This window comes from Schizophyllum commune (assembly GCF_000143185.2).
Source record: "Schizophyllum commune H4-8 unplaced genomic scaffold SCHCOscaffold_11, whole genome shotgun sequence".
NCBI classification, from domain to species: Eukaryota; Fungi; Basidiomycota; class Agaricomycetes; order Agaricales; family Schizophyllaceae; genus Schizophyllum; species Schizophyllum commune.
This window is the reverse complement of record NW_026089548.1, coordinates 1395042-1422007: the sequence shown is the minus strand read 5'-3', so window position 1 is coordinate 1422007 and position 26966 is coordinate 1395042. Positions and strand designations below refer to the sequence as shown.

Sequence of the window (26966 nt, the reverse complement as noted above, 5' to 3'; positions counted from 1 at the left end):
CGGAGAATACAGCGGATACGCAAGCGCGGAGAATACAGCGGATACGCAGGGGCGTAGAATACGACATCAGCAAACCGCGAGAAGGACAGGTGGTGAACGTGCGTTGGCTGGGTACAAGAAGCCCGGACGACACCATCTACTCGAACGTCACCACCGACTTGAGCGCCATCCCACGACGATAGCCAGCACCCTTGAAGACTGCAGAGCATAGCTAGACCACCATGGTGCGTTCCTCCTCGCCCACACACTCGACGCAATTGCTGACCTCCCTCCCCCTACAGCCCACGATGAACCAGAACCGACCTTTACACGGCACGGATGCAAATGGGAAGGAGCAGTCCCGAGTCGTCAGAAAACCTTACCAAGAGGACGCCTTCAAGGGCGGCGCCGACAGCATGAGGAGTGGCAGCGACGACCTTAGGCCTGGCGCGAACAACTCCTACCCTCACCCTCCCTTGAACACCACCAAGCCGCCCTATTCCCGCCGCCCGTCCGATCCCGTACATGCACCGCATCGGGATGCGTATACGGCGCAGCATAACGAGGCGCTGAGGATGGCGTTGGGGAGTATTCTGTCGCCGGTGAGTGGGTTGTTCAGCTGTCGTGGTTCGTCGAGTGGGCTGCTTCGTTGCCGACGCCGGAGGGCAGCCTCCTGTTGTTCAGCTTGTCTGAACAATGAATCCTATTGTCATCGAAGAACATAACTCTCTTCCCTCTGAAGTCCATCAACCTCATAAATCGTGAACTAACGCCCACCTCAGAAACGCCCCTTCACGCCCTCGTCGACGTCCCATCCGGCCTCGGGCACTGCGAGTCCGGCGTTCTTCCATGCGCTGCCGTTCACTGGTACTGGGCCCAGTACGGGGCCAAACACGGGAGCGCAAACACCATCGGATGCGATGAACGGATCTACTCACCCTCAACAACACGCACATACCCACCACCTATATCCTCACTGGCCGGGATCGTATCATCATCCTCATCCGCCCGAACCTCGCCAGTACCACTCGGACCCGCACCACCCGTACCACCCGCATACGCCGTCGAGGCTGGGCGCGGGAGAGGAGGGTCCGGCTGAGCGGGCTCACGCAGCGCACGCGGATGACCTCCACGATCCAAGTCACCCACCCTCGCCTGGCGAGCTCGCGACGCTGCCTGCGGTGGACAATCTGCATGCCCCGGCGCCCGTGGCAGTCGCATCGGCAAGCCCACACTCTGTGCCATCAGGAGGCGCGCATCCCGCCCATGCAGGGGATGGCTCGCCCTCGTCTGGTGCTGGGACGCCTCGAGCCAAGTTCCTCGACACGTTGCAGGGAAAGAGCGCTTGGGACGCGCTGATACACGGGTCGTTCTCGTGAGCGGGTCAAGACCTTGAGCTCGAGGTCCCTGGGCGTTTGCGTAAGGGGACGTGAGGAGGTGACCATCGATTATCGGGCATATATCCTGGGGAAGAGGAGGCCATGGGGCGGGCAAGATGGGATGGAACAGGGGACGTACCCGCCATCGCCCGCTCGCTCGGACATTGAAGAAGAGCATAATCTCGAAGGTGATTGCTTTGAAAGAGAATCTTGACGCTGCTATATGAACCTGTACTAACAATTCGCTATGTATCTGACCCTGTGTATTTATCGTCTATGTTGCGAAGACTGACTGTTGTATGTACCTTTACATGTCAAAGCTGTTTCCTTGTCGTGGCGTGGGTAAATATTCACCTCTTGTAGTAAAAAGTTCGGGGAACCTGAGACTTGTGCGCGATATCTTGGCGACCAAGGGCGCGCTATCAGAACGCTGGAATTCCAGTCGGTGTGGATGGAGGTCGGGACCATGCATAAAGATTGTGGCGGAGCACGCAAGCGGAAGCATATTCTCACGCGGTCAAATCAGTCAGGACGCGGCACGTGGTGGTCCCTGGTCAACAACGACGACGAGCATGTCGCGAGCGACGTCGCTGCAGTCGCCGGCAGACTCGACGCCCGGGCGGAGGCGCCCGGCGTCCCAGCAAGTAGTGTCCTCACGCAGCGCGCCCAATAGAGACGACCCGGAATCGTGCGTGCCCAGGTGCTTTCCCGCCGCCGCACCGCGCTGATTCCCCGTTGCAGCAGCGCGCACCATTTTGCGGACGTGTACGCGCACCCGGCGGCGGTCGCGTACGCGGCCGCGCACCCGAGGCGGACGATACCCAAGTAGGCGCCGTGGATGCGAGCTGGGTGAGGCGGACGCTGATGTGCTGTGCGAACAGGTTCGGGCCGTACCTGCTGCTGCAGACGCTCGGCGAGGGCGAGTTCGGGAAGGTGAAGCTCGGGCTGCACGCGCAGTGGGGGGAGGAGGTCGCGGTGAAGCTCATCCGCCGGGGGAGCATCGACTCGGACGCGCGCATGAGCAAGGTCGAGCGCGAGATCGAGGTCCTCCGCACGCTCAAGCACCCGCACATCGTGCGCCTTTACGACGTAATCGAGACGGACAAGTATATCGGTGCGTGGACGGATGGCCTCAAAACAGGGCCAGCGTAGGCTCACTTGCGCCGACAGGTATCATCCTGGAGTACGCGAGCGGGGGCGAGTTGTTCGACCATATTCTGGCTAGCAGGTGCGTGCGGGTGTTGCTATGGGGCGCATAGTCGGCTCATGCGCCTGTCAGATACCTTCGCGAACGCGATGCGGCGAAGCTGTTCGCACAATTACTAAGTGGTGTATGGTACATCCACCAGGTGCGTGGCCGCGCTAGAATCGCGCCAGCGACCAACTAACATCCGCCCTTTGCAGAAACGGATTGTCCACCGAGATCTTAAACTCGAGAATCTGCTCCTCGACAAGGGCCGCAACGTGATCATCACCGACTTCGGCTTTGCCAACCGCTTCGGGGTGCGTCGCAATCTTCAGGAGTGCCATCGCCCATGCTGATTCCTCACTTCCCTTCTTTTTCCTCCCTTTCCTCACTCGTATCCCCTCTGTTCCTTCCTCCTATAACATGATACGACGACCTGCGCCCATACCGCTGTACCCCGCCTCGCCCTGAATATCTGTCCGCATGACCCACCTCTCCACGCTCACCCCGCAGAGCGCACCCCGACGCGGAGAAGAGAACCCTGCACAGGCTTATGGCGACGCCGATGCCTTTTCCGTAGCACCCGACCTGATGCAAACCAGTTGTGGTAGCCCATGTTATGCGGCGCCAGAGCTTGTCGTTAGCGAGGTATGCAGATTTGCCTCAATGTTCTCCTGTCCCAGTATCTAATCATCACCCAGGGCCTATACGTCGGCAGCGCCGTCGACGTCTGGAGTTGTGGCGTTATCCTATATGCGATGCTCGCTGGGTACCTGCCTTTCGACGATGATCCTGCGAATCCTGATGGTACGGGACTCTTATGAGTTTTTCTTGTTCACACTTACTCACGCTTCCCAAGGCGACAACATCAACCTCCTGTACAAGTACATAGTTTCCACTCCCCTAGCATACCCCGACTACGTGAGCGATGCCGCGCGCGGCATCCTCAGCCTGATGTTGCAGCCCGACCCGCGTAGGCGCGCCTCGCTAGAGAAGGTGATGCGCCATCCTTGGCTGGACGCGTTCTGGGAAGAGGGGTCTGGTGGGAAGCGAGGTAAGGGAACTGCAATATATGTGCTGAGTCCACCAATTGACGTCTTTTTTAGACAAGAACGCACCACCCTTACCAGACAGCGCGAAGCCTGCCGGCACCGCATTTGGGCGGACGGTCGAAGACCTGGAGAAGGAGGCAATGTCGCAGCACCAGGCCAAGCGGCTGGCGTACCAGCGCCAGATGCGCGCGCTCGCGGAGCAGAGGGCGAGGGCGAACGGCGCCGAAACGTCCAGTCGTGGATCGAGTAAGACCAGCTTTGCACCTCTGTTCAGCTGTATCACTGACATGCTCTACAGCTCGCCCTGCCTCCACCATGCCCGGCTCGTCGTCCAAGTCGACCCGCGAACCGAGAGAGAAGGAGAGCAGGGAGTCGCGGACACCCAGCAGCGTACAGCGCAGCCAGACGGAGAAGGTGGGTTGGCATGACTAAGTTTGATGCATGCTGATTGTTGACCTCAGCCCAAGCACCGCGAGCCCGAGTTCCTGTACGAGACGAGTGGCCGGTCCGACAGTGCGCCGGTGAGTGAAGAGTCATGTATCGATTTGAGCTGGGGCTTAGAGATTCGCAGCCCATCGCAGACGACGATCCCTTCGCGCCGCCTAGTGGGGCGGTCTTCAATGCGTTCAAGACGACTGGTATGTTGTCCTCGATGCCTGCATGGAAGTTTGAACTTATCGTTTGTGCAGACGCTGTGGATCCTCGCGACATTCCTGGTGGCTACGTCCGCGATCCCGCGTACGACGCGGAAGCCGCAGAGGCGTCTGTCAGTCGCACAGCTTCCAAGAGGCGCGCAGATAGGGAGGCGGAGAAGCAAGCCGCTGCGGACAGAGATGCTGAACGCCGTGCTGCTGAGCGTGAGGCCGAGCGACGCGCCGCCGCTGAGGCGGAGAAGCGGGCCATCGAGCGCAAGGAGGCGGCAGAGAAGAAGGCCGCCGAGAAGAAAAGCGGCTTCCGCCACACCGTCCAGGTCGAGTACGACGGCGACCGCAGCGAGCGGCGTGCGGATCGCGAGCGTGTGGATAGGGAACGCGAGCGTGCCGACCGTGACCTTGCGCGCCAGGACAGCAAACGCGCCGCAGACCGCGACCGCGCCGCGCAGCGGGAGATGGAGCGTGCAGAGGCGAGCATGGACCGCGAGGAGAAGATCGAGGGCAAGCAAAAGGCGCGTGGGCCGTCGGCGAGCCCGGTCGCGACGCTTCGCGGGGAGCACAAGGAACTCCCGCCTTCGCCTTCCCCGGCGCCGTCTGCAGGCCCGCCGTCGGCGTGGCACGACATCCAGGTGCCGATGACGCCGGTGAAGTTTGCGACGCCGCCGCGCGGGGATGCGGATTCGTCGGATGGACATGGCGATGTGCGCGCGTCGCCGATGGGCCGGTCGCACAGTGGTGGTGTGCAGAATGCGGAGGATATCATTCAGAATGCGCGGAGGATCGCGGCGCAGGCGAACGAGATTCGCAGGAGGGAGTCGCAGACGAAGGTCAGTGTTGTGTTTTTTGATGGCATGCGGTATCCTCATTCAATACAGGGGTCCGACGAGCGTCCTGCTTTCGCCACTCCGGCAAGGTCTGCTTCTCAGACGGTGAGTGTTCGCGGCTACCTCTGTTCGCTGTGCTTACGAGAAACAGGGTCACAAGCGCGGCCTCAGCGTCACTCGTTTGTTCGCCCAGAACGGCGACCGCGAGCCCGAGGCTTCCCAGCAGGAGAACCTCGCGCCGCCGGCCGGGAAGGAAGCCAAGAAGGAGCGTCGCAGCACGCTCACCGTCATGGTCGGTCGTGCTACCAACAGGGGCAAACGCGAGCCCTCCTCAGCTGTGGAGGCCTCTACTCACGAGCGCGAACGCGAACGTGAGCGGCATGCGATGGACATGCCTCCTCCCAATGTCCCCGCTCGCAGCCCTCCAGGAAGCTCTACCGAGATCGGCGAGGTCAACGGCCAATTCGATGGTGCGTCGACAAGCAAGGCTCGCCGCGTCATGGACTGGTTCCGCACCAAGAGCAAGGCGCGCGAGAGCAGCCAGTTCCCCCAGGGACACGACGACTCGCAGTATCGCTCGCACCACACGGGCGATGTTTCGGACGACTCTGGCGCTTGGGGTGGCCCGTCCGTGCTTGTGCATCCGCCTGTTGGCGAGGACGACGAGCGCGAGCGCGAGCCAACGACACCTCGTGTGGCTGCTTCCACACCCTCCGTGGCCTCCGCGCCACCTCCCATGTCGTCGACGGCAAGCTCGACGTCACATGGGGCTCCGGGCGCACCACAAAGGACGCCATCCTCAGCGACAGACTCGTCGTTCATGGCACGCATCGCGGGTGTGCGTCAATCCTTCGGGAGGACACCCAGCAGCAAGGACAAGGAGCGCACCGGGAGGAAGGAGGGCTTCCGCGAGTCCCTCACCGTCGGCGGCAAGAAAAAGGACCGGATGGCGAGCAAGGAGCGGACGCCGCGCACGCGCTCTTCAGCCTCCTATGCTCTTCGTGCGCTCCGACCGCACGCAGGCGCCCTCGATACGCGCATGTTGACGACGGAGGTGAGTCTCCCATCGTCCGCTTCTCAAGGTACAAAGCTAACACCGATATAGAACCCCGCCGTCGTCATCGCGCGCGCCAAGGAGGTCCTCGCCGGCATGGGTCTCGAAATCCAGGTGGAGCACGAGTGCAAGCTGCGCTGCATCCGCCCCAAGAAGGTCGGCGGCGAGATGTACAACCACAGCATGGACGGCGCAAGCACGAGCGGCAGCACACTCGCTGCTGTCGCCATGATGGGCGCGGCGGGCTCCAACGGTGTCGACCGGCGCGGTCTCCCTGTCCCAGGTCCCGAGAGACGCGGGCTGCCTCTTCCTGGCGCGAGCGCCGACCGCTCGTTCTCGGGCGGCCTGCGTGGCCTCGGCATGCTCATGCGGCGCCAGAACTCGCAGACGGCGGCTTTCGACGATGATGCTGTCGACCTCTCCATCGATGCCGAGTCTGTGCCCATGCAGGGCGCAGTCGAGCCGCTGTACGGCCCGCCGACGCACGACGCGCTTGACGAGGTCCGCTTCGCGCTGGAGATCACGGCGTTCAAGAACTTGGAGGGCCAGTTCCTGATCGAGATTCGCCGCTTGAAGGGTGGCTTGAAGAGCTACAAGTTCCTGTACGAGACCGTCAGAGAGTATGTGCCTTCCCTCTTATGTATGTCTGCGTTACTGATGGTGATTGCAGGCGTTTGATGCTGCAGCAACCATGAGTTGGTCGCAGGAGATGATCTGGGGGCTGAGGAAGGGAAGGAAGGGCAGAGGACGCACCGCGTATACCCCCGCCGTGGTTTCGCGTGGTTCGCAGTGGCATTCTCTCCGGGTAATACTCATAATCATTGGCACCTAGTCATCACATATACAGATACCTTTCTCCTTTGCTTTGCTCCTGCTAATGCCGGCCACCGTTTGGTGTCCCCGCTCCTCCGAGTCCGATAGCCTCATCATTTGAGTCGGAGCTTTGTTGTGTCGCCCTTCCGTTGGTCACCGCACCCATCGTACGCTATCCCGCCCATCCTTTTTTACTTACTACATATTTAGATACGACCATCCATCCCATACATCGTAGGTACATTTCTGTTCTCACGGCCTCTCATACTCAGGAATCTTGCACTCGTTTGGCACTCGGTATGCACATGGTTCTCAGTCCGTCTTTGTTTCCTTTGGTATATACAAATGCAATTATCGCGTTGTTCAGCTTCTACGAGCTGTGGACGTGTCAGGCTCGAAGCAAATTGTGGCGACAAGCCAGGGGAAGAATTCGAAGTCACTTTAGGCGCCCTTTCTACCGACATATGTAGCAGCACGCGTTTCTCCTGCACTACGCTGACCTTTGGAGAATCGCCCAGATTGCATTATACACTCGTTCTCGGCATGGAGTTCGGTAAAGAGGATATTTATCTGTCGTCTGAGAAGCTGTCAGCGTGTGTGATTCCCATTTGAGAACGAACTCACATATATGTTCTACAGGTACGCCTCTCCCATCCACTCCAGCTTGAGACCTGTCAGCCCCTCCAATTCCAGGAGATCTGGCTGGTTGAGTGTAATAGACCATTGCGTGAATGGTGGCGGATCCATATGGTTGCCCATCGGGATGATGCTATCCACCTCGATGCCGTCGGGCTCCGGAATCGCCTGGCCATTTTCATCGACCCGATACTTGAACTGCCGCTCCTGGGGCATGCTCGTGAATCCCAGCACCATATCATCGCCGCGGATGTCTTGATAGGCGCCCGAAGTGCGGATCGTCATCCAGACGAGAGCCGTACCGTCCTGCGAGAGTGCCTCTGGCTTGGGGACGACGCCCACGAGGAAGGCGCGGAGGCCGAAGACGCGGAAGCAGCTCCCGTCGGTGAACGGTCCTGCGTTATAGGTGGCCGATGGAACGGTAGAGGGACTGGGTGCGAGGGCGAACGTAGCCTTGTACTCTTCCTTCAGGGAGGCAATGATGCCACTTCCTATGCCATTGAAGCATGGCTATAAAAATGTCAGCCGGACGACCTTCCAGAGATCATTGCACACATACGTCGTTGACCTCCCTAATGAAGTGGATGGCTACAATGAAGTTAGTGTCTATAGAGGCAGTGGCAGAATGGACTGACGAGACTTGTCGCTTGCGAAGCCTTCCTCCCACTTCTCGACTTCTTGAATCAGAAGAGCCAGATCTCCCTTGTAATCCTCCATCGCCTTCAGTGGGTCAAGAACCACCTTGCTGTCGGTCAGCGTGTAGAACTTGAACGCCCATACCAGGTTGCGCAGCTCGATGAGGACGCTGGTACGCATGCTGTCCAGGCGATCGTAGAAGTACAGCCGAGCGGACTCAAATTGGTCCTTCTCTCCCTGGAAGCTTTTGCGCAACTCCTGCAAGCGCGCTAGGTCCGCCTGCGCAAGCTTCAAGGAGAGCTGGACCTGTACGAACTCCTGCCCAGCCTTGATCGTCTGCGCACTAGCCTGCGTCACCAGCTTTCCGTCGATAGCGTGCTTCTTGAGCTCGAGGAGGTACGCCGATGCGCCCCCGATGTCCTCCGAGACCGCGAACTGCATCTGATCCTCGATGTCGAGGGTCCACTTGTCCCACGCGGCGACGCCGGCAAGCTCCTCGAGGTCCTCGTTCCCCTTCTCGGAAGCGGGGAAGGGCGAGAGTGTCCCGCCTCCACTGGTGGCTGAGATGATCGAGTTCACGTTCAATATCGTGGTCTCGAGGAGGGAGGAGAGCATCTCGATGAGTTTCTCGAGAGACTCGAGCGTCTTCTTCGAGATGATCTTTGTGACCTCGCTCGCGGCCTCAGCTGCCGCGGCGACCTCTTTGACAGCCTCAGCAGCCTCCGTGGGGGCGCCGGCGGCTGGCCCCGGGTCGCCAACACACATCGCACCGATAGCAATGGCGAACGCTGCGATACTCTGTTAGCTACGTCCGTCCAGCGATACGAAAAACTCACTAACGACGGCCTTGAGGATGTGGACAACGGCTTCGACAATCTGATGCACCTTCCACACCTCGATTCCTGCCCGGAATTCGGCCGCCCTATCCTCGAGGGTGAGCTGATGGCTTCGCATATCGTTCTGCGCCGCGCGTAGGATCTGCCGCGAAGCGTCCCACTTCGCCTTCGCGTCATCAGCCAGCTGTTGCAGCATCACGAGCGCGCCCTCCGCCTGCTTGATCATGATATCCCATGCCTGAAGCTGATCGTCGAGGGTCGCCGCCTTGTCGGTGAAGCGGTCGTACTGCTGCTGAAAAGCGGCACCAGCGTCGAGAACGGGAGCGATTGTGTTCTTGTAGTACTCCAGCTTCAGGACGGGGGCGTAAGTGAGGCCCGGGCCCGCTAGCTGAGATGCGCCAATCTGTTGTTGCAGCGCGGAGGCCTGAATATTGAGGGCGGCAGAGTCATGGGACTGCGCGGTAGCGCGCACGACGTGCCACGCAATCGCGGAAGCGACGGCGGGCTGGGTCCAGAACAGTGTAGAGGCGATGCGCAGCTGAGTGGCGAGTAACTTGGCGAGGTGCCCATTCGCATCCAGGTCCGGCGTCACATACTTCGGGAGGTAGGTGAGGGAGATGACCCCGTTCTTTACGACGATGGACACGCCAACGTGGTCGGAGTTGGGGCCTAGGTTGAGCAACTGCGGCTGCTGCCCTTTAAGCGCCACAGATAGCGGTCGGTCAAGGTAAGTAGCCCAGAGGACGACCTGCGCCGCGGAGTCGCGCGAAGAGGGACATAGCTCGAGAATGGTCGGCTGGTCCGATGTGATCACCCTTGCGTAGAGGCGTACTAATGCGAGTTTGGGCAAAAGTAACTGCATGATTGCCTTCGAAGAGAGAGCGAGTATATCGGTGTATACACTCGTGAAATCAGATCGGGTTAGGTTCACGGGAGCCAAGTCGACGAAGACATCGTGTACGAATGTCTGTGCCAAGGGAGTGTAAGTGATAGTGACTGAGAAGAGTATGAAGTGCGTACGTTGACTGAAGTCTGCTCGAAGCTCTTGGTGGCTGGAATTTTTGTCACGACCGCTGATCTGGCCCATGCGGACCATCCTTGCGGCGACGAGGGAATGAAGTCAGACATCGTGTGAGTTCAAGCGAGGCCGGTCGTGGAGCTTGGCGACAATACTGCAGCACGTAGCCTACCTCTAGACCCTTTTATAAAGCGCGATGTATTCCAAGGCCAGCCGAAGGTAGAATTATCGTTGTTTGGCCATCAATCCTTCCGACGGTTCGTCGGTGGCTTGGTCTCGATTGAGGCGCCCTTGCGATAGGTGCGAAGACCTTCTCATGGATACTGTGTCCGGTGGTGATGCAAGCCGGCCATGACACCTTCATGTCATGATGCATGAACGGCGGCAGGAAGTTGGTTCAAACTAATCATGTCGTGTGGCGTGCCTGACTAACCTACGTACCTGTTCTTGACGGTCATTGTTGCGGAAAGGTATCAATGCAGAGTACGACCACATCCAGAGTCTGGACGTTGATTTCTGGGCCTGATAGAACGAGTCTCATGCGCGAGGAGTCAAGCTTGAACCCGGTGCGGAATACTGGGCGCTTTTGGAACGGGAAGTGGATGATCATTCATGGTGAGCATTTCGATGTTGACTGTCGCTTTCACACGTACAAAGCTCTTACATGAGGAACTGACACTGTGCTCACATAGCTATCGACAGACGTTTACGTTCTGGACGTCGAGTATGGACGCGAAGAGAGGCATCGCTCTTGGAAGCGCCGGATCACCGACATGCCTGAACACAGGACCTGCTCTACATCTCTGACCGGCGACCGCAACCGGCGGTCTCGACAGGCGTCAGGAGGAGACTGCATCAATGTTAGACATTGTTAGTGCTTCAAGTGGACAGCATTATGTCCCAGAACAACACGGAATAGGGTACCGGCCCTTAAGTGGTGCTTCCATTCAGGTTCGTTGATATGCGCTTCGACGGCGCCAGCGGCTCATCCACAAGACCACTCAAGGGCGCCTCCCATTGTGAATATGCCTACAGGAAGATATTCCCTCGAGTATATATACCTTGCAGGAACTTTATCGCTCAACAGACCGCCACGAATTTTCGTCGTCTACTCCGCTGTGCACTCAGCTCCATCATGGTTGTAAGCTCCGACGCCTTCGAGCCTAAGGGCCTCCTTAACTCGGACGACAACTACATGCTCCAACAAGCCGACGTCGTCCAGCTACTCAAGTATGTCTGGGGTGGCGTATTGCTCCCCTCTACGGAAAGTGAATATCGGTCGCGGCTTCAAATTTCGAACGACGTCTTCACCAAGCTCTCTGATGTCATCAAGCCGCTCGTCCAAGCGTACGCCGTGGTAAGCCATCGTCCTTACTTGTTCTGTGGCCGATACCTTACTTCTCTTGATACACGCAGACGAAGGAGCACTGCAAGGTGTTCAAAGATACGACATACCCCGGCATCATCAACATCGCTAGCGACGTATACAATTATGCGCAGAACGCAGGCGGCTCTAGCCAGGACTCCTACTACGGTAAGCTTTGGTTCTTATCTCTCCGTGACCTCTTTCGTGCGCCTGACAGCGTCGCCCAGCGTACATCTTCCAATGTATCAGGAAGCTCGACCACGTGACGTCCGAGGAAGAAAAGGCAAGGCTCATAAAGACGATCAACGAGCTCGTCGATATGCAAGTCAAGAATATCGACAAGATCTGCACGAAATCCCAGGCTGTGGTTGCAGATCTCCGTACGTTCCACGATAACACGAGGAAGGACCAGTCTATCTTGCAGGAGCGCAGCACCGCTGTACACAACAAGCTCAAAGCCGAGGTCGGTTCCCTCGACGATCTCGAGACCAAGTTGCAGAACTACCGCATTGAGCTCAACAACGATATGGCTGAGTACGAGTACGGTAGGGTCATTCTACCATCAAGCGCAGAGTCCTTGTTTTACCGTCACCATAGATAAGACAGTCGCATGCACTACACCCGCGTATGCCTGGCTTGGACTCATCGGAATGATCTCTGCCGCCGCCGTTGCGGGAGTCTATGGCGACAAGGCTGTGAAGATGGCCGCTCGTATCGACGAAGTCAGGAAGCTCATTTCCGATTACGAGCAAAAGTTCGAGGACGAGACCCGGGTGGTCGGTGATCTTCGCGCCATTGACGTACGTCCTGCATGATTTTACTAGTGATTGAGCCTGCAGCTTACTTCGTTGCTTCGTGCAGAAACATGTGGACAATATTCTAAGCCTCGTCGAGCCCGCTATCCAGACCGTTGAGAAGATGGTGGGGATCTGGCAGGCCATTGCCAACGACCTCAAGAACTTGAAGGATATGGTGGACACCGATATCCGTCAAGCCACTGCTCTCGTTGCGGATATCGTCGAAGCGAAGGTATTGGAGAAGTGGAACGCCCTCAAGGAAAAAGGTTCGTCAGTAGCCTGGACCGCTGACGATTACTGACTTTGGTTCCAAGTTGACAAGTACCGGCAGGCGGCATACGTGTCGGATGCCGATAGCATATCGCTGGATGACTTGTCTAAGCAGCTGCACGAGCAAGCTGGCAACTAGACGATCGGAATTCCTGCTGTTGTAGACGATAGTATTGTTGAATCGTACGCTGGTGCTGTGATGAATATTTTGACGCAAGACTGTATTGTGCCTCGCATCTAACGCGCTGCTATTGAGAAGTCAGGTGCGTGACGGTCACGGTTTGCGCAAGGCTCACGCGACCACCTCGTCTAGTAGTAGTAGGTTTCCGCGCTTTCCATCTCTGTGCTTTCCAGGCCACCTCAGGCAGTATTATCATCCTTCGTGTTGAGTACGCGATACAAGCAATTATTCCTCTTCCTCTACCTCCCCCTCCGTGGTCTTCGCCATATCCAGCTTGCGCTTCCTGTTCGGCAGGTCCTTTCCATCCCCAAAGCCCACACCCGCCTTCTTCCTGAGCGCCTCTATATCCTGCTCGCCCTCCTCCGCCCACTCCAGCACCAGATGCCGCCCCAGCAAATGCGTATGCCTCAGCGCCGCCATCGCGTTCTCCGCCTCCTGCCGCGTGACAAAGTCGAGGAAGGCGAACCCGCGCGCTCTCGCGTCGAACTTGCGTGGCAGCCGCACGGACTTGAGCTGCCCGTGCGCGCCAAAGAGCTCGCGGATGTCCTTCTTCGTCGCCTCGAACGGCACGTTCTTCACGATCATCTTCGTCGTCGTGCTCTTCGCGCTCTTCGCGCCCTTCCGCGTCACGTCGTCCTCCTCCGCGCCGCGGCCCGCGAACTTGACCTGCAGCGTGTGCCCGTCGAGGACGAAGCCGGCCATGCCCTTGAGCGCGCTTTTGGCAGCGTCCGCGGTCTTGAAGCCGACGAAGCCGTAGCCCATGCTGAGGCGGCCGCCCGCGCGCTTCGGGTCCGGCTTCGTCTGCACGCGCGCGTACGCGAAGCCGGGCAGCCCGCCAAAGATCTGCGTCAGGCGCTCGGCGCTCGTCGCGAACGAGAGGTTCTTCACGAACAAAGTCGTGCCCGCCGCGAGCGCGGGCTCGTCCTCGCCGTCCTCGGAGTCCTGCGCGGCGGAGGTGGGCGCAGGGGCGGGTGCGCCGTCGAAGATGCCAGCTGGGCCCTTCTCCAGGTAGACGACGGAGTTGCCCAGGCGCCGATACGCGACTGCGCGGAACGCCTTCTGCGCATCGGCCGGGTTCTCGAAGTCGACGATGGCGATGGTGCCAGCGGGTGGCACGATGACGCGCGAGAGCGCCCCGCTCGGCTCGAAGAGCTCGTGAATCTGCGCCTCGGAGGTGCCGTAGGGTATGTTCTTCACGAGGATGGCGGTATCGGAGCGCTGTTTGGTGGAGAAAGATGTGAGATTGACGCCCTGCGATTCCAGATAGGACTTCGTCTCCTGGATGATATGCGTCTCGGCGAGGGCGAGCCGGACAGCGGCGTTGTCGGACTCCTCAGGGTTGAGAATGGACGCCTTGGCGATGTTCATGCGGTCGGCGATGGAAGATGCGACTGCATCGCTCTGGAGGTGGAGGTCACAAAATGTACAAATATGCTGTCGCACATTAGACGCACGTTCATATACAGCATACTCCAGTTAAACTCCTTCCCAGCAAGCGCCTTCCGCTGCGCCTGCTTCTCGTCCTTCACGGTCCTCTTCTTGTCCGTGACATCCTCCGCCTTCGGTCTTCGGTCGACGGCGGGCAATAGGTGCAGTATCCGTCCTTGGAAAGACTTCTTGTCCAACATCTGGTACGCCTTCACAGCATCCTCGGGGTTGACGAACGTAACGTACGCCATCCCCTTGCTTTGCTTCGTCATCGCGTCAACGGGTATATGGACCTAAGAAACAGATTAGCAATGGAGTTCGACACCAAACGCGTGAAGTGAAGGTCAGATAAAAATTTCTACTATTGATATTTCCCGAAGGTCAACATTCTCGAAAGTCTGTTGTCCCTATGCTTTTGACATCCTGAGAAGGGAGAGAGAACATGGATAATCACCTGGCGAAGCAGGTCAGCAAACGACGTTCAAGAGATAACAGGTCAGGGAGGGTAAGATCAGTCACAAATTTCTACTATTGATTTCCCTAAGGATCAGCATACCCGTAGGTTCTGATGTCCCTATATTTTTTCATCCGGGGATGGGGAGGAATGAAGCTCACCTGAGATAGTGCGCCCAAAGGCGAGAAGAGCTCCGTGAGGTCGTCGGTCGTGCATGAGAAGGCGAGGTTGCGGACGAAGAGGCGCGACGTCTGCTTGATGGAGGCGATGGTGGGGTCTTCGGGAGGTTCGGCGTAGTCGTTTGGTTCGTTGGACTGGAGGGAAGACTAAGCGATATGCGAAAGGAGAGGCCAAAAAGCGCGCACCTTCTGCTGTGCATCCTCTTCATCATCGGACTGCTCGAATGCTCGACCGGCAGTGTCGACGTCCTTCGACATATGCTTCTTCAGCCAGTCGAGATCGGACGCGCCCTCGTCCTTCGGATCCTCTTCCATCGCCTCTTCCTCCTCTGCAGGTGTACCGGGCGCGACAGGTGCTGCTGGCTGAGGCGCCTCTTGGCCGTCAGCCCATGCGGGACCCTTTGCAGCGCGCGGACGCGTGAGTTCGAGGTATTCGTCAAGTTGCTTGCTCTTCTTCGACTCCTTCGCATCCTTGCCCTTCTTCACGTCCTTCTTCGGCGGCTCCTGGGCCACTTGCTCCTCACCATCAAGCTTCCTCCGCTTCCGCGGGCGCTCTTGTATGCCCTGCCCGACCATCAGCCCAGCGAACGCCGATCACCTGAAGTCAGAACGCACCTCGACCGCATCCACAAATATACGCGTCGCGTCAATGAAAGTCTTATGGAAGTACTCCTTCGCCGCCTGAGCTTCCTGCTCAGTCTTGTAGCCCACGAAGCCGAATCGACGAGACGTGCCGTCCTGCTTCATCGCGACTTTGACGTCGGTGAGCACGCCATGGGGCGCCCCCTTCTGCTCGAAGTGCTTGCGTAGGCGGTCGGGCGTAACATAGGATGGGAGATTCTTCACTATCAGGCGGGACATGGAGGGGGGAGTGAAGGGGAGGGAATGAGATCTGGAAGGGAAAGGCGCCGAAAAAGATTGATCGATCACTGCATCATTGTTTGGTGCAGGAACAAACGAGCAAACAGACAGCTTGGACCAGCGCTTCAGATCATCGGCTGCTTCTCGAAGCTTAGCCATACGGTGAAAGATCTGACAAGACCCTTCAGAGCAGAAGTGCAGAGGTCGCATCGTACTTCTCGAAACGTAAGTTAGAAAGGTTGAGGAACGCCGCTCAGCGCGACTGAACCATACATCGGCGAGCCGCGCTGATCCTCCGACATCCGTGAACCCTTGCCTGGTGCAATACCTGCACTACCCGATGCCATCATCCTCTCCGTATGATCGCGCTCAGCACTGCCATCGGGACTAGACGATTTCGATCCTGGCGCGAATGTCGTCAACGAAAGCGGCGGCGAGGGAGGTGAAGACGAGTTCAAGCGCCGCCATCCAAGCGGGATGGGTATTCGGGATTTCGAGTTCGACGACACCAGACGCTGGTGAGGCGGCACCACCATAGGCGAGGGTGGCTTTGCGGCCATATCAATGGTGGTTTCAGAGTGATTGGCGGGAGACAATCCTTCAGCAGATGCAAGGATATCAGAAGGCAAAGGAATCTTAATGAGCGAAAGCGGGTGCACACCCGACGGCGCATCCGGTGGCTCCACCGTCGAGGGGTCATTTGTCCGCAAAGACACGTCAGACCGCGAGGATGGCGTCGCCGTAAGGGTGGCAAGGGGCGACACGCTGAGCTTCTCCGGGCTGCTGCCTCTTGCGCTGTAGACCGAGACGGTGTCGGCTGAGATTGGGGTCGAAGCACGTAAGCCGTCAGAATCCAAGGCGCGCAAGGCGTTAGAATCAATGATGTGCCAGTCAGCAGATCCCGACCCGCGCGAATCCTCCGACAGCAATGAGTCGAAGGAACCATGGTTCGAGTTGCCGTGCAGGTCACAGAGCTGCTGAAGCTCCATGATGGCATGGGAAGCTGCAAGCGCGTCTACAGCTTCATTACGACTGAGCGAGAGCGGTCGTTCATGCTCGATCTGCTACGTGAGAAGAATCAGGCCACTAGAAGACCATGCGTACGCGTCACGCACCTTAGGCAACTTCGAAGTCGACCCGGAGGCAGAGAACAGCGCAGATAACCGGGAGTTCGCGTGAGCGCTCGATCGTACTCCCCGCCTAGACTCTGTCCGTACAGCCTGCCTAGCCTCCTCCGAAAGACCCGCAAGCAGCGCTTCTGCACGCTCGGCGGCGAGGAGAGTCGCCCGCGCGCGGAGGAGCTTGCTAGAAGGCTGACTTGGTGGTTGGCGTAACGATGAGGATAGCGCGACTGTGGCGGGAAAGGAAGATGCGGAAGACCCGAATGGAGGACCAGGCATCGTCGGAGCAAGGGCATTTGATGATGTAGCGAGCGCGGACGATGCTGCAGGAAGAGCAGACGATGTCGCGGCAAGCGTGGACGTCGTGAAGGGCAGAGCGGATGGCCCACAACGCAGAGCAGACAAGGTATTGGGGAGTCCAGACGGCGTACGCGGCAGTCCAGAGGGCGCGAGAGAAGTCTTGAGAGAGAGCATCGTAGCTTGCAATCGAGCGATCTCGGAGCATAAAGCGGAGACGGAGCTGATCTGATCGAGCTTCAGCTGAGCGATCTCTGCGCGGAGGGCTTCATTGTCGGAGCGTAGGTCGCGTATGGCGGCTTGCAGGTCGTCGAGCTGCTTCTGCGGGTGAATAATCGAAGGGACGATCTTAGAAGAGGCGGAGGTGGATATGGCGTTGGTAGGCGTGGGCTCCCTTGGGTGGGTTGAAAGGTGCATCATCTCGCCTGCGGGCGCGTCGGCGATCTCTCCCATTTCACCGATTGACAGTAAGGCGTCGCGCGCAGCATTCGAGGAGAGGTCCAGCGGTGATCTTCCAGCATCCGACGAAGAGGCTATCGCGTCAGGCATCGACAGGCTCGTCGCCATCCCAGGTCCGCGCTGCTTGCCTAGCAGCGTTCGTCGTCGTGGGGGTATCCTGGCATCCTTCCCTCCATCCCTAGAGTCGCCGAGTCCATCACGAGAGCAACTAGACGAGTTCGACGCTCGCAGAAGTGATCGTCGAAGGAGACCCGAAGAGCGAGACTGGCGGTCGTTCTTGAGCTTGCCGTCTGGGGCTGTGGGTCCTGTGAGGGATAGCGTTCGTCGCCTGGGGTCCGACTTCGCGTTCTCATCTCGACCCGCCTTTCGGTGGAAGATATGTAGCCCTCGCTTCATGTAAGCGTCGGGTTGTTACCTTGCTTGCAAGGTCTTACTCAGGTGCCTTTGGGCGGAACCTATTTCACAAATAAGTACAAACATATGACGGTTGTTCTTGTTCTGTCCTCTTTAAGCATCGTCTCCGAACAAGGTGGTGATCTCTATCATGGATCTGTGCAGTAAACAGCTAATCAACGAGTCAAGCGAAGCAGGCGCTGTGGCCTGGCAATAGCCAAGCGACGTCGCCGCGTCCAAAGGAATCGCGTAGACGGTCACACGGGTGGCGAGCGCGTCGGCCTCTGCGCTCTGCCTCCATCGCCTCGAGGCTCCTGCAGATATATTTTTTGTTTGCCCGCCCTCTGATACCCTCTCTCTCACTCGCTAACGCTCTAACTAGCACATATCAGCATCATGCCTTTCTCCGGAGGCCTAGGGCAGGATAGTGCTCAGTCGGCCAGTCCGTGCGCATGTGATTTGTGGGCGACTGTGGGTGCTATGCCACCTCTAGGAGCGGGACTTGAGCGAGACGCAGATCTAAGTGGTTCTCTGATGAGAAGGGATGCGTTTGGCCCATTGACGCTGCCGCGCCACCTAGTCTCACCAATAACGTGCGAGACGGCGACTCAACCCAGGACCACGCTCGTCCCTTCAGCCTCGCCCAGCGGGTGTCGCGATGAAGAGGCAGAGGAGAGTAAGAGACGAAGAATGGTTGAATTTCTAAGCACGCGGCGCCATGTAGGACACTCGCTGTCATATACACGTAGTAATAGGTAAGTCAGGGTGGCGCGAAGCGTCCGCCCCTGTTTGTACATACGTACGAAGTTTGCCTTCTTGAGCGGTATTTACAAAGAACAGTTGAAACCCATACGACTATCCGCGTCTTCATGTCCGATAGTTAAGGGCCCGGAGGAGCTCCGTATAGACTTCCCACACATCGACAGTAGCAACGAAAGCAGATGAGCAGTGGCTCAGAACACACACTCGGATAGTTCAGTCGAAGCTGAGGTAACTAGACTCGAAGCATAGAGTATGTTCGAGCGGGCCCGAATAAATGGAAAAGAGAAGGCAGAGCGTCCTGAAGCCTTTCTTATAAGACAGGATTAAGCCATGTATGTCGGCAGATATTTCTTGAGAAGAAACTTTGGCCACCGCAGCGTGCGTGTCACATGCAAGCAAGGTCGTCGGGAGGCAGGGCCGACGCTTCTCTAGTTAGCAGGTGAGAGGAGAGGTGAAGGACCGTGAAGTGCGCGGATGCTGAGAAGCCGCATCTAGGGGCCGCTTTCTCACGCCACCGGTCCACCGCATACATGCCTATGCATCGCCCTGTGGGAAGGACCAGTAAGAAGGTTCCAATAAGAACATGGACAAACTCAGCGAGCTGTCAATTAGGGCTATAGAAGTGTAGATAAAAACAGTCTCAATGCTCATGGTATTCAAGCGCATCCTCAACATGAACTTCAAACCGTCCGCCGGGAAGGGGTCCTGGGACACTCGAGCCTCGAGACGCGATGCCTGTGCAGGGGTTGCGCGCAGGCCCTGCCTCTCATTCCTTGCCGAACGGCTCCGGCCAGTTCTCCAAGAACTCATAGGCCTCCTCAATGGGCGGAGCAATGTTGATGCTCTGGCCTAACCGGGCATCTGAAGCATGGTAAGCGGCTGCAAGGCAGGCAAAGAGGTCGCAGGACTCACAGTTCGGGTCGCTATCGATCCACTTGAAGTGCTTCAACGGCCACTTGGTGCCAGCTGCGGCCTCGTCGCGTCGGCGCTGCCTCTGGTCATTCTGCACGGCGCGTCAGCATAGCCCTCATCAACTCACCCATCCCCCATTACCCACCTCAATTTTCGTCTTCTCCTTGCTCGCGTTGTCAAAATCGCCCGTCTTGATCCCCTTCGCGACCTCTCCCCACAACTTCCTGCTCTCGAACTCGCCCATCTCCCCGCTCGACTCGCCCCCGATCACCGTCACCTCCTCCTTCGCCGTCGTCACATCGTGGAACGTCTGGCCCTTCTTGTACTTGCCCTTTCCAGGCCCCGAACTTACCGTGCTCGTCGTGTGCCACAAACCGTCGATCACGTACGGCGTGTGCAGCTTCGGCGACGAGACGGTAGCCTTGAACGTGTGCGACTTGCCCGTGAAATAGCCCTTGCCCTTGTACTCGATCGTCGACGTGTAGCCCGTGCTCCCGACGATGTACGAAGTGTCGACGAGCTCGATGTACGGGGAACCGTACCTGCGTGCGAGTCAGCCTCACTACCTTGCGCCGCCGTATGCGCGCCCACTCACCACAACCCATCGATGCGCAGGCGCGGGAAGGTGATGAGGTACTCCTCATCCTGTCCATCCGGCCGCTTCACCGTCAGCAGTGCGTGCCCGATTTGCTTCACAATGATCGACCCGCCGCTGAACGACGTCTTCTGACCGTTGTGGCCCGTCAGCTTCAAGCCCTTGCTCCGGTTCTCGATGCAGTACGCCGTCACGGGCGAGTGGTGCGACACCTGCTCGACGATCAAGTCCGTCTGCCCGCGCCCATTCTTGTTTGGCCAGATACCGTAGAAGAGCCTGCGGGGGGTGAGTGAGTTGTCTTCACGACTGAGTTCGGGTCGCTTACTCGCCGAGGACGGGGTTAAGGGGCCTGCGAGAAGGTCATATCGTCAGAAGGGTGGGTTCATGCTGTGCAAAAGACGTACTTCTTCTCCGAACCCATGGATTCGTTGCGAGACGTGTATTGGCCCTTGAGCGTGCTCTGGGCGGTCGTCAGCACGATGTTACGTTGAGCGTCAGTCCTCGCCGCCCATTCTCCCATCATAGAAGGGGGCGGGGCTATGCGAGAGGTAGGGGAAAGGACAGCTCGGAGCCTAAAATTGCCCCACAGCCGTCATCGCCTGCTGACCGCCGGTGCACGATTGCTGCGCGTCACTTCGGGTCTTGAGACTCGCCTTCCCCGTCCGCATGGCGCGTCTTTCCCCCACTTGGAAGATATGATGGGAAGGGGAAGGGGACTGACAATGAACCAATCGAGGACGGCAAGCGAACGATCCTCCTCCGTTGCGGCATCGGCAATGGCAGAGAAGAGCTCCGGGCGCTCACACCAGTAGGCTGTTGCGGGATAAGCAAAAGCAGCTCCTGAGGTGTATAGCGACGCACCAGGGAACTCAGTGAGGGAGACAGGACTGAGGATGAAGGGCGGAGCAGTCATGGACGACAGATCGCCCGAGAAGGACGCGATGCTGCCGATGAAGACCGTCAGCGATGTCGTTCATGAGCTTGTAGGATGGTGCGAAGGGGTATGGGGCGCGTTGCGGCGAGGATGGTGCATGCTGCGATCTGCAAAAGTTGCGCAACGTACGATTTCAAGAACGACGTCCAGCTGCTCCGCTGAGCAGCGGGAACCGCCTGGCAACGCGTTAGTCGCGCGTCGACCCGCCCAAGGGCATGCACTCACGTCTCCAGCTGTTGGGGTCTCCGACATGATGGATAGACAGTCGAGATTTAGGGACGATGGTGGTCTCTGGCAAGATGCAAGTTGACAGTGACCGGCTCCAGCTCGAACGACTGACGTAACTGGCCATAGCCCCATTTGGGCAATTCATTGTGATCCACCGCCCTTGTTTTCGACAACCAGCTTGAAGTTCGACTTTCTGGAGAACAAGGACGCGACGGAGAGCGCGTTAAGGATGCTATATAACGATCTCTTGGCTATCACGGGGTCGTTACATATGTCCAGACTTCTTTACGGCAAAGGCTGGCCTTGTATACTCAAGTAGAATGACATTCCGGCCCTTTGAATTGCGTTGACGACCATGAGGGTTTCAGCCTCATGTTCTAGCACTACGGAAGCGCCAGCTTCGCGGACTGCGCACCTATCCTGCGCTTGTAGAGAAGCTCGACTGACTCCATCTCACCAATTCGATCCGAGTCAGACCAATATCGTCCGTTGAGGATGCTCAGACTCGGCAGGCTTTCTTCCCCGCGCTCCGGGCAAGCGCAATTCTCCCTTTGGATTATACCTGTCACCGGGCTGTATACTTACAGTTGTCATGCATCCTCTGCTATGCTCGTTGGACCCAGAGTCCGACCGATACCTGAGCTTCGGCCTCTGATTTTCTCGTTGTACTTCAAATGCATACAGGACGCTTTCGAAGGCCCAGACCCCCGTGCGCATTCAACGTTGAGTCCCTGCTTCGCCGGAGAGAGCTAATAGTCATGCCCTAGGATGAGAGGCGCATTTTCTCATCGACATGATACGACAGCGACCTCGACGACCGTCTGGACGTTGAAAAGCTGTGCCGGGAACTGTAACGAGCGAAGTGTATCTTTTGCTGGCACGCCGACAAAGAGAGCACTGGCAAAATGCTGCGTGAGCTGCGTAGCATCACCCCATACAAGAGAGTAGACGAATTTGAACACATCGTCGGGAGGCTTGAGTATCGTTGGCATTGAGCAGTGCATGGACTCGGAAGAGCAGGCTGAAGTGAAGTCTGAAGGCGGCTGTGGGAGTGAGATTGGCTTCGCTAACTAACCAAGCGAGAATATCAGGCAGAAAAGAGGACAAGCACTGTATCGTGGGGTGTCGCAGAGAAACCAGGCTGCGTCGAAGGGAAGCAAGTGAGTGTTGACCTCAAACGTGTGCCGCACGTGGCATTGGCATGTGACCACCCCGGGCCGCGAAGTCCGTGTGGCTGGTTCGAGCCTGTCGACGAGGATTAGGGCGCAGATACCGGGAAAGTATTCAATGCTGTTACGGATGCTCGAAGACGACGCGGGGTGCCACTCAGGAATACCAGGGATTGCCAGTGTTCTCAGCGAATCCCTGATCGCTGGCGTTCCGTGGATATCCTGTGGAATCCAACCTCCGATCACTTTTGGCGATTCAGGACGATTCCCACGGAACTCAGCTGGTGACTTCCCACGGAACTAAACTCCAAGTGCAAGTCTCAGTCTGAACGATCCGGGGTGTGCAAGCAAGGGCTCGGTTCCCGTGGCCAGTCGAGTAGGATGGCAATGCAATCCGCAGCCAACCTAGTTATAGTACAGAGTGAGTGATATGTAGTTTCCCATAAGGAATATGGTGAAGGCATGAACGTCGTAAAGGGGGAATCATTGGAGAATAAACGTCAGTGTGATAAGCAACAGGCGGATGAGGGACAGTGATTAAAAGACCTATAGTAAGTAGTGGACCGAGCAACAATGACCGGAGCATCGAAGGAGATGGTATGAGGGGTAGGGAGACCAAAGGACAAGAGGCACGTCGCTAGCATATGATACAACTTGCGCAGCAGCCGCGACTCGAGTCCTCGTCGTCCGAATCCCCTTTCTTCTTCTTCTTCGGATCCTGGTCGTCACCTGACGGCGCGCACGCTCGCACGGAGAGGTGGACGATGGTCGGCTGCGGGGGTGGCACATCCGCAGTAAGGGTATGGATGGGGATTTTGAGTTCTGAGGGAAGGAGTGTTCAACGAAGTCCGTATGCGGTGGGAGATGAGAGGGGGATAGGGGATAGCAGCGGACACGCACTGGACAGGGTATCATTATCTTGTAGAACCTTCCCTAGATACAGGATGCGGATGTATGCCGGCGCTGGTGGCCGCTCCTCTTGCCAGTCTGAAGGACCGAGTTAGTCATGAAGAGTGAGGGAAAATGCAGCGCACGCACCTTCTGGCCACTGATCCCAGACAAGCTCCTTAACCTTCCCGACGGTCGTCTCGGGGTCGAACGACATCGTCTTTCTCCTCGCAGTGACGGTCAGGAATGTGAGGATAGCTTGCGGAGCTGGGGGCGGGCCACCCTCCTCGTCCGCGGGGAGCTTCGTCATGGATCCGGTCTTGCTCTCGTGAGCGTGCGCATGCCCGTCGTCCTGCGTGTGCGCATCGTCGTCGTCGACGACCTCCTCCGCCTCCTCCGCGGGATTACGGATGCTGGGGGCGACGCTCGCGCTCATCCCCTCCTCTTCCTCGACGAGCGGGAGGTTGACACGGGTGATGGAGGTGCGGGCAGAGTCGCACGTCGGCTGATCGTATGGGAAGCGGCGTGTGAGCCAGTTGCCGGTGGCTTCTGGCGGTGTTGCTGCAGGGTAGAGGCCGTCCGTGTTCAGAGGCTCGACGACGACGGAGGGGAGGACGAAGGATGCTTCCCGGGTTTGTTGGGAGTTCGAGGAGGACATCGCCGACGCGGGGGAAACGAGAAGAACCCGCTATATATAGATGCGGTGATGGGTATGGTCGAGAGTGATATGTGCGTCGCGGGGGATAGATTGGGGGAAAGGGCTTCAGGATGGAGGCGAGGCCCTCTTATAGTTGAGATCAAGCATCGGAACCTGCAACGAATTGCGGCTTGAAAGTGCCCCGGACGGCTCCAAAAAGGCGCCCACCTGAATTTCCAACGGTCGTGCACGTGCACGGTTGAAGTTTTTGCTCGCCCCCAAGTTGATTTTCCCTCCGAGCATGCCCGACCTCAGTCAGGCACAGCTATACGAGCTCTTACCCAGGCTGCGCTCTACCTGCTCGACGTTGCTATCCGATGCTGACGCCGGGCTGAACCCAAAGCACGGCTATTCTAGTCCCTCCGCTGGTCGCAGACTCGTGGTCTAGAAACCCTGCCCACAAGAACAATACGCTTCTCGGATTGGGCTCGACCGACCCCCGCGTCCCGACGCCGGCGACCCCCTGGACTCGCGGAACATCCCCTTTGCTAAGCGAATCTGCAATCCCTTGGCGCAGATTGCTCCTTAGACTGGTCTTTGCCAGTCGCTTCGCTGGCTGCGTCTCTACTGTGTCTGGGCGGCTCACCCCGCCCCGAAGCTGCGTACATGCAATCTGTCGATGGGCACGGACGTGCTACAGGAGCGCGAAGTTCTTCGTATTCATCGATCGTCGCACTCGTTGCATCTAAGGCGGCGCCATCAACCATCTCTGCATCAGCTGGCCGCACACCTGCCACCAGCTGACGGTGGGCAGGTAGTTGACTGATAGCAGGCCATTGAGTGGCGCGTTACGTTGGCACCAGGTCGTGTAGGATGGGGTCAGCGGACTTCGCGGGTTCAGCGCCTGCAATCTCATCGCTCGCATTGGGCGCAGCGATACCCAACTCGCAGGTGTGTATTCTCCTTCTCATACTGAGGGTGAGCGCACGCAAGCCATCCCAACGAAGCTTCGGAGACCCTATTCTCTTACGAGCTGGACAATCACCTCACGTCGAAGTTCACGCCCTTCTCAGGGCCTGCGATTGACAGACGGCAGCATCCGGCGCTAAGCTCTTTCATAGCGCCCCTGCACTAGGCTCTTTGGGCACCCCTGTCGATAGCAGCATCTCATTGCGACGTACGACGCCTCGCTCCCCTCGCATGAATCACTTCCTCTGGACGGCCGCAGCACACAGTCCAGTTCTGAGCTCAGGAGGAATCTCTCCGGGCATGCGCGTGAAGACCGTTCTCAATATTCTTTGTCGTACGTTACTGGATTACGCATCGTCCATCTGACCTGGAACTACAAGTCCGTCGTCTACACGGTTCCAGCATCGTCTATACGACTCTCCTCGCTCGCTGCTTTCCGTCTATGGGCCTTCCTTCTCATGATCTCAGCATGACCTTCCGAATCGCACGTCGCACGCGCTTCTCGACGGGCATGTCCGACTTTCTTATGAAGCTCTGTCAAAGCCGGTGACGCTACTCTGCCATTTCATCCTACGACTCTGTCAATTCATCCCGCGACATGCTCCGTCGCCAGTCGCACCGCCTCTGTACGCCGTCTAGGCCAGGCTTACCCCCGCTGAGGCGTGCTTCCTCGCCGACGATTGCTACTTGTGCGTAACTGGACTGGTCTCTGCTTGAATGCGAACGGCGGCCCCGAACGTCGCATAACCTTGCGCCTATCACCCTTCCGTGATGACCGCCGTCTTCCTCCCGGCTTCGTCGTATACTGCTGTAAGCACTACTGCGACGTCGGCGCCTTGCCTTGAAAATCATACTCCTGGTCATCTCATCCAAGTCTCGTGGCGGCTAGGCTTTCGCACACGAACACCGGGCATCGTTACCTCGAGAAATAACATCGGGGCTGCCCCATGGACCTGTCGACATGAACCCTCGTGCGCATAGGACAGTACCTCAAACTTGACTGCCGTGGGCCTTCAATATCGACGTGAACCACAAGCGTACCGCGCAAGCCTTGTCGATGTGTAGCTTCACGCAGGCGCTGTGGGTCCATGTGGACGTCATGTCGGCACCTGCCGCAAAGTCCATTCTCGCATGACGTCACGGTGGGCTTCACGCTTTGGCGGCATCAAGGACCACGGTCGAGGCAAGTTGAAGTCCATCGTCATGGGCAGGGGATTCGTGGGGAGAACCCCTCCGTTTGTGGGGAGCGCTCCTCCATGACGCTCAGTGTCGTCAATGGTTACATAGCGCTGTTCTGCGTATAAAGGCGCGAGGACGGCCCTCCATCTTCACCTTTCCTCGGTATCCATCAACCGCAACCACAACCACAACCACATCGTCACCCACCCCGTACAACACAACATGTCCAACCAGCACGTTCAGCACTTCGATGAGCAGCCGGTGCGTCCACTCGTTCTCAGTGGAAAGGCGGGAATGTTTACGCATCTGCAGATCGGCACCCGCGTCCCCGAGATGGAGCGTATGGACAGCAGCGCGTTCGCCAACGCGGAGGACACGGACCCCGCGACGTGGCAGCGCGAGCACATGAAGCAGCCCCAGCCATCCTCGCACCCCCGCGACGATAGCATGGAGGGCCTGCAGCACCAGCAACGCACGGGCAGCGCAGCCGGGCGCACGGTGTTCACCGAGGAGCGCCCTCTTGGCGTTCAGCCGACGTCTCAAGGTGCGCTATCCTTGTCTACATTCTGAATGCTCTTGACTAACACTCATACAGGCGGCGTCGCGGTCGGTGGGCAGGAGGACAAGCCGATGGGCCACGCGAAGCTGACTGACAAGATCGTTGGGAAGACGGAGAAGGTGATGGGCAAGATGTCGAAGAACCCGCAGATGCACGAGAAGGGCGAGCTGCGCGAAGCGGGAGGCAAGGCCGCCGCCACCGGTCAGGCCCGCGCTCCCCACGATTAGGCGCCACGTTGAAAGGCCGAGCAACGGACGATTCT

The 26966-nt window shown here is 58.2% G+C and overlaps 10 protein-coding genes across 10 annotated transcripts; 5 read left to right on the top strand and 5 right to left on the bottom strand.

The window, feature by feature from the left end:
* The first annotated feature begins 12 nt into the window (after positions 1-12).
* SCHCODRAFT_02075621 (uncharacterized protein) lies at positions 13-1508 on the top strand. Its single transcript, XM_003028407.2, has 3 exons — positions 13-224; positions 282-581; positions 762-1508. The coding sequence occupies exons 1-3, from the start codon at positions 222-224 to the stop codon at positions 1356-1358; spliced, it is 900 nt and encodes a 299-aa protein (XP_003028453.1). The 5' UTR covers positions 13-221; the 3' UTR covers positions 1359-1508.
* A 714-nt stretch (positions 1509-2222) lies between these two features.
* On the top strand, positions 2223-3846 carry SCHCODRAFT_02514250 (Pkinase-domain-containing protein; the record flags this gene model as incomplete). Its single annotated transcript, XM_003028406.1, has 7 exons — positions 2223-2472; positions 2529-2586; positions 2638-2707; positions 2763-2861; positions 3058-3192; positions 3246-3351; positions 3404-3846. 7 exons carry the CDS (start codon positions 2223-2225, stop codon positions 3844-3846), a joined length of 1161 nt encoding a protein of 386 aa, XP_003028452.1.
* A 2173-nt stretch (positions 3847-6019) lies between these two features.
* Positions 6020-7099, top strand: SCHCODRAFT_01339215 (uncharacterized protein; the record flags this gene model as incomplete). The annotated part of the gene is made up of 3 exons (XM_003028405.2): positions 6020-6127; positions 6179-6283; positions 6515-7099. The coding sequence occupies 3 exons, from the start codon at positions 6020-6022 to the stop codon at positions 6803-6805; spliced, it is 504 nt and encodes a 167-aa protein (XP_003028451.2). The 3' UTR covers positions 6806-7099.
* Positions 7100-7474: 375 nt separating this feature from the next.
* Positions 7475-10451, bottom strand: SCHCODRAFT_02589661 (uncharacterized protein). The gene is made up of 6 exons (XM_003028100.2): positions 10069-10451; positions 9049-10015; positions 8212-9000; positions 8136-8164; positions 7565-8086; positions 7475-7517 (listed from the first exon to the last, which is right to left on the bottom strand). Exons 1-5 carry the CDS (start codon positions 10174-10176, stop codon positions 7574-7576), a joined length of 2406 nt encoding a protein of 801 aa, XP_003028146.1. The 5' UTR covers positions 10177-10451; the 3' UTR covers positions 7475-7517; positions 7565-7573.
* Positions 10452-11038: 587 nt separating this feature from the next.
* Positions 11039-12718, top strand: SCHCODRAFT_02639284 (uncharacterized protein). The gene is made up of 6 exons (XM_050346072.1): positions 11039-11423; positions 11483-11600; positions 11660-11977; positions 12030-12232; positions 12294-12495; positions 12544-12718. The coding sequence occupies exons 1-6, from the start codon at positions 11202-11204 to the stop codon at positions 12636-12638; spliced, it is 1158 nt and encodes a 385-aa protein (XP_050198264.1). The 5' UTR covers positions 11039-11201; the 3' UTR covers positions 12639-12718.
* A 103-nt stretch (positions 12719-12821) lies between these two features.
* SCHCODRAFT_02639281 (RNA-binding domain-containing protein) lies at positions 12822-15608 on the bottom strand. Its single transcript, XM_050346071.1, has 5 exons — positions 15357-15608; positions 14928-15305; positions 14724-14876; positions 14135-14401; positions 12822-14081 (listed from the first exon to the last, which is right to left on the bottom strand). Exons 1-5 carry the CDS (start codon positions 15600-15602, stop codon positions 12906-12908), a joined length of 2220 nt encoding a protein of 739 aa, XP_050198263.1. The 5' UTR covers positions 15603-15608; the 3' UTR covers positions 12822-12905.
* Positions 15609-15797: 189 nt separating this feature from the next.
* Positions 15798-17833, bottom strand: SCHCODRAFT_02639279 (uncharacterized protein). The gene is made up of 2 exons (XM_050346070.1): positions 16718-17833; positions 15798-16666 (listed from the first exon to the last, which is right to left on the bottom strand). The coding sequence occupies exons 1-2, from the start codon at positions 17585-17587 to the stop codon at positions 15833-15835; spliced, it is 1704 nt and encodes a 567-aa protein (XP_050198262.1). The 5' UTR covers positions 17588-17833; the 3' UTR covers positions 15798-15832.
* A 1320-nt stretch (positions 17834-19153) lies between these two features.
* SCHCODRAFT_02639268 (Oxysterol-binding protein) lies at positions 19154-21508 on the bottom strand. The gene is made up of 10 exons (XM_003028098.2): positions 21301-21508; positions 21205-21251; positions 21003-21085; positions 20863-20954; positions 20546-20601; positions 20467-20490; positions 20142-20417; positions 19692-20088; positions 19547-19637; positions 19154-19495 (listed from the first exon to the last, which is right to left on the bottom strand). The coding sequence occupies exons 1-10, from the start codon at positions 21325-21327 to the stop codon at positions 19401-19403; spliced, it is 1188 nt and encodes a 395-aa protein (XP_003028144.1). The 5' UTR covers positions 21328-21508; the 3' UTR covers positions 19154-19400.
* A 1270-nt stretch (positions 21509-22778) lies between these two features.
* On the bottom strand, positions 22779-24201 carry SCHCODRAFT_02639266 (uncharacterized protein). The gene is made up of 3 exons (XM_003028097.3): positions 23511-24201; positions 23373-23459; positions 22779-23294 (listed from the first exon to the last, which is right to left on the bottom strand). The coding sequence occupies exons 1-3, from the start codon at positions 24016-24018 to the stop codon at positions 23110-23112; spliced, it is 780 nt and encodes a 259-aa protein (XP_003028143.1). The 5' UTR covers positions 24019-24201; the 3' UTR covers positions 22779-23109.
* Positions 24202-26367: 2166 nt separating this feature from the next.
* On the top strand, positions 26368-26931 carry SCHCODRAFT_01216282 (uncharacterized protein; the record flags this gene model as incomplete). The annotated part of the gene is made up of 3 exons (XM_003028403.1): positions 26368-26406; positions 26458-26689; positions 26741-26931. 3 exons carry the CDS (start codon positions 26368-26370, stop codon positions 26929-26931), a joined length of 462 nt encoding a protein of 153 aa, XP_003028449.1.
* Positions 26932-26966: the final 35 nt, after the last annotated feature.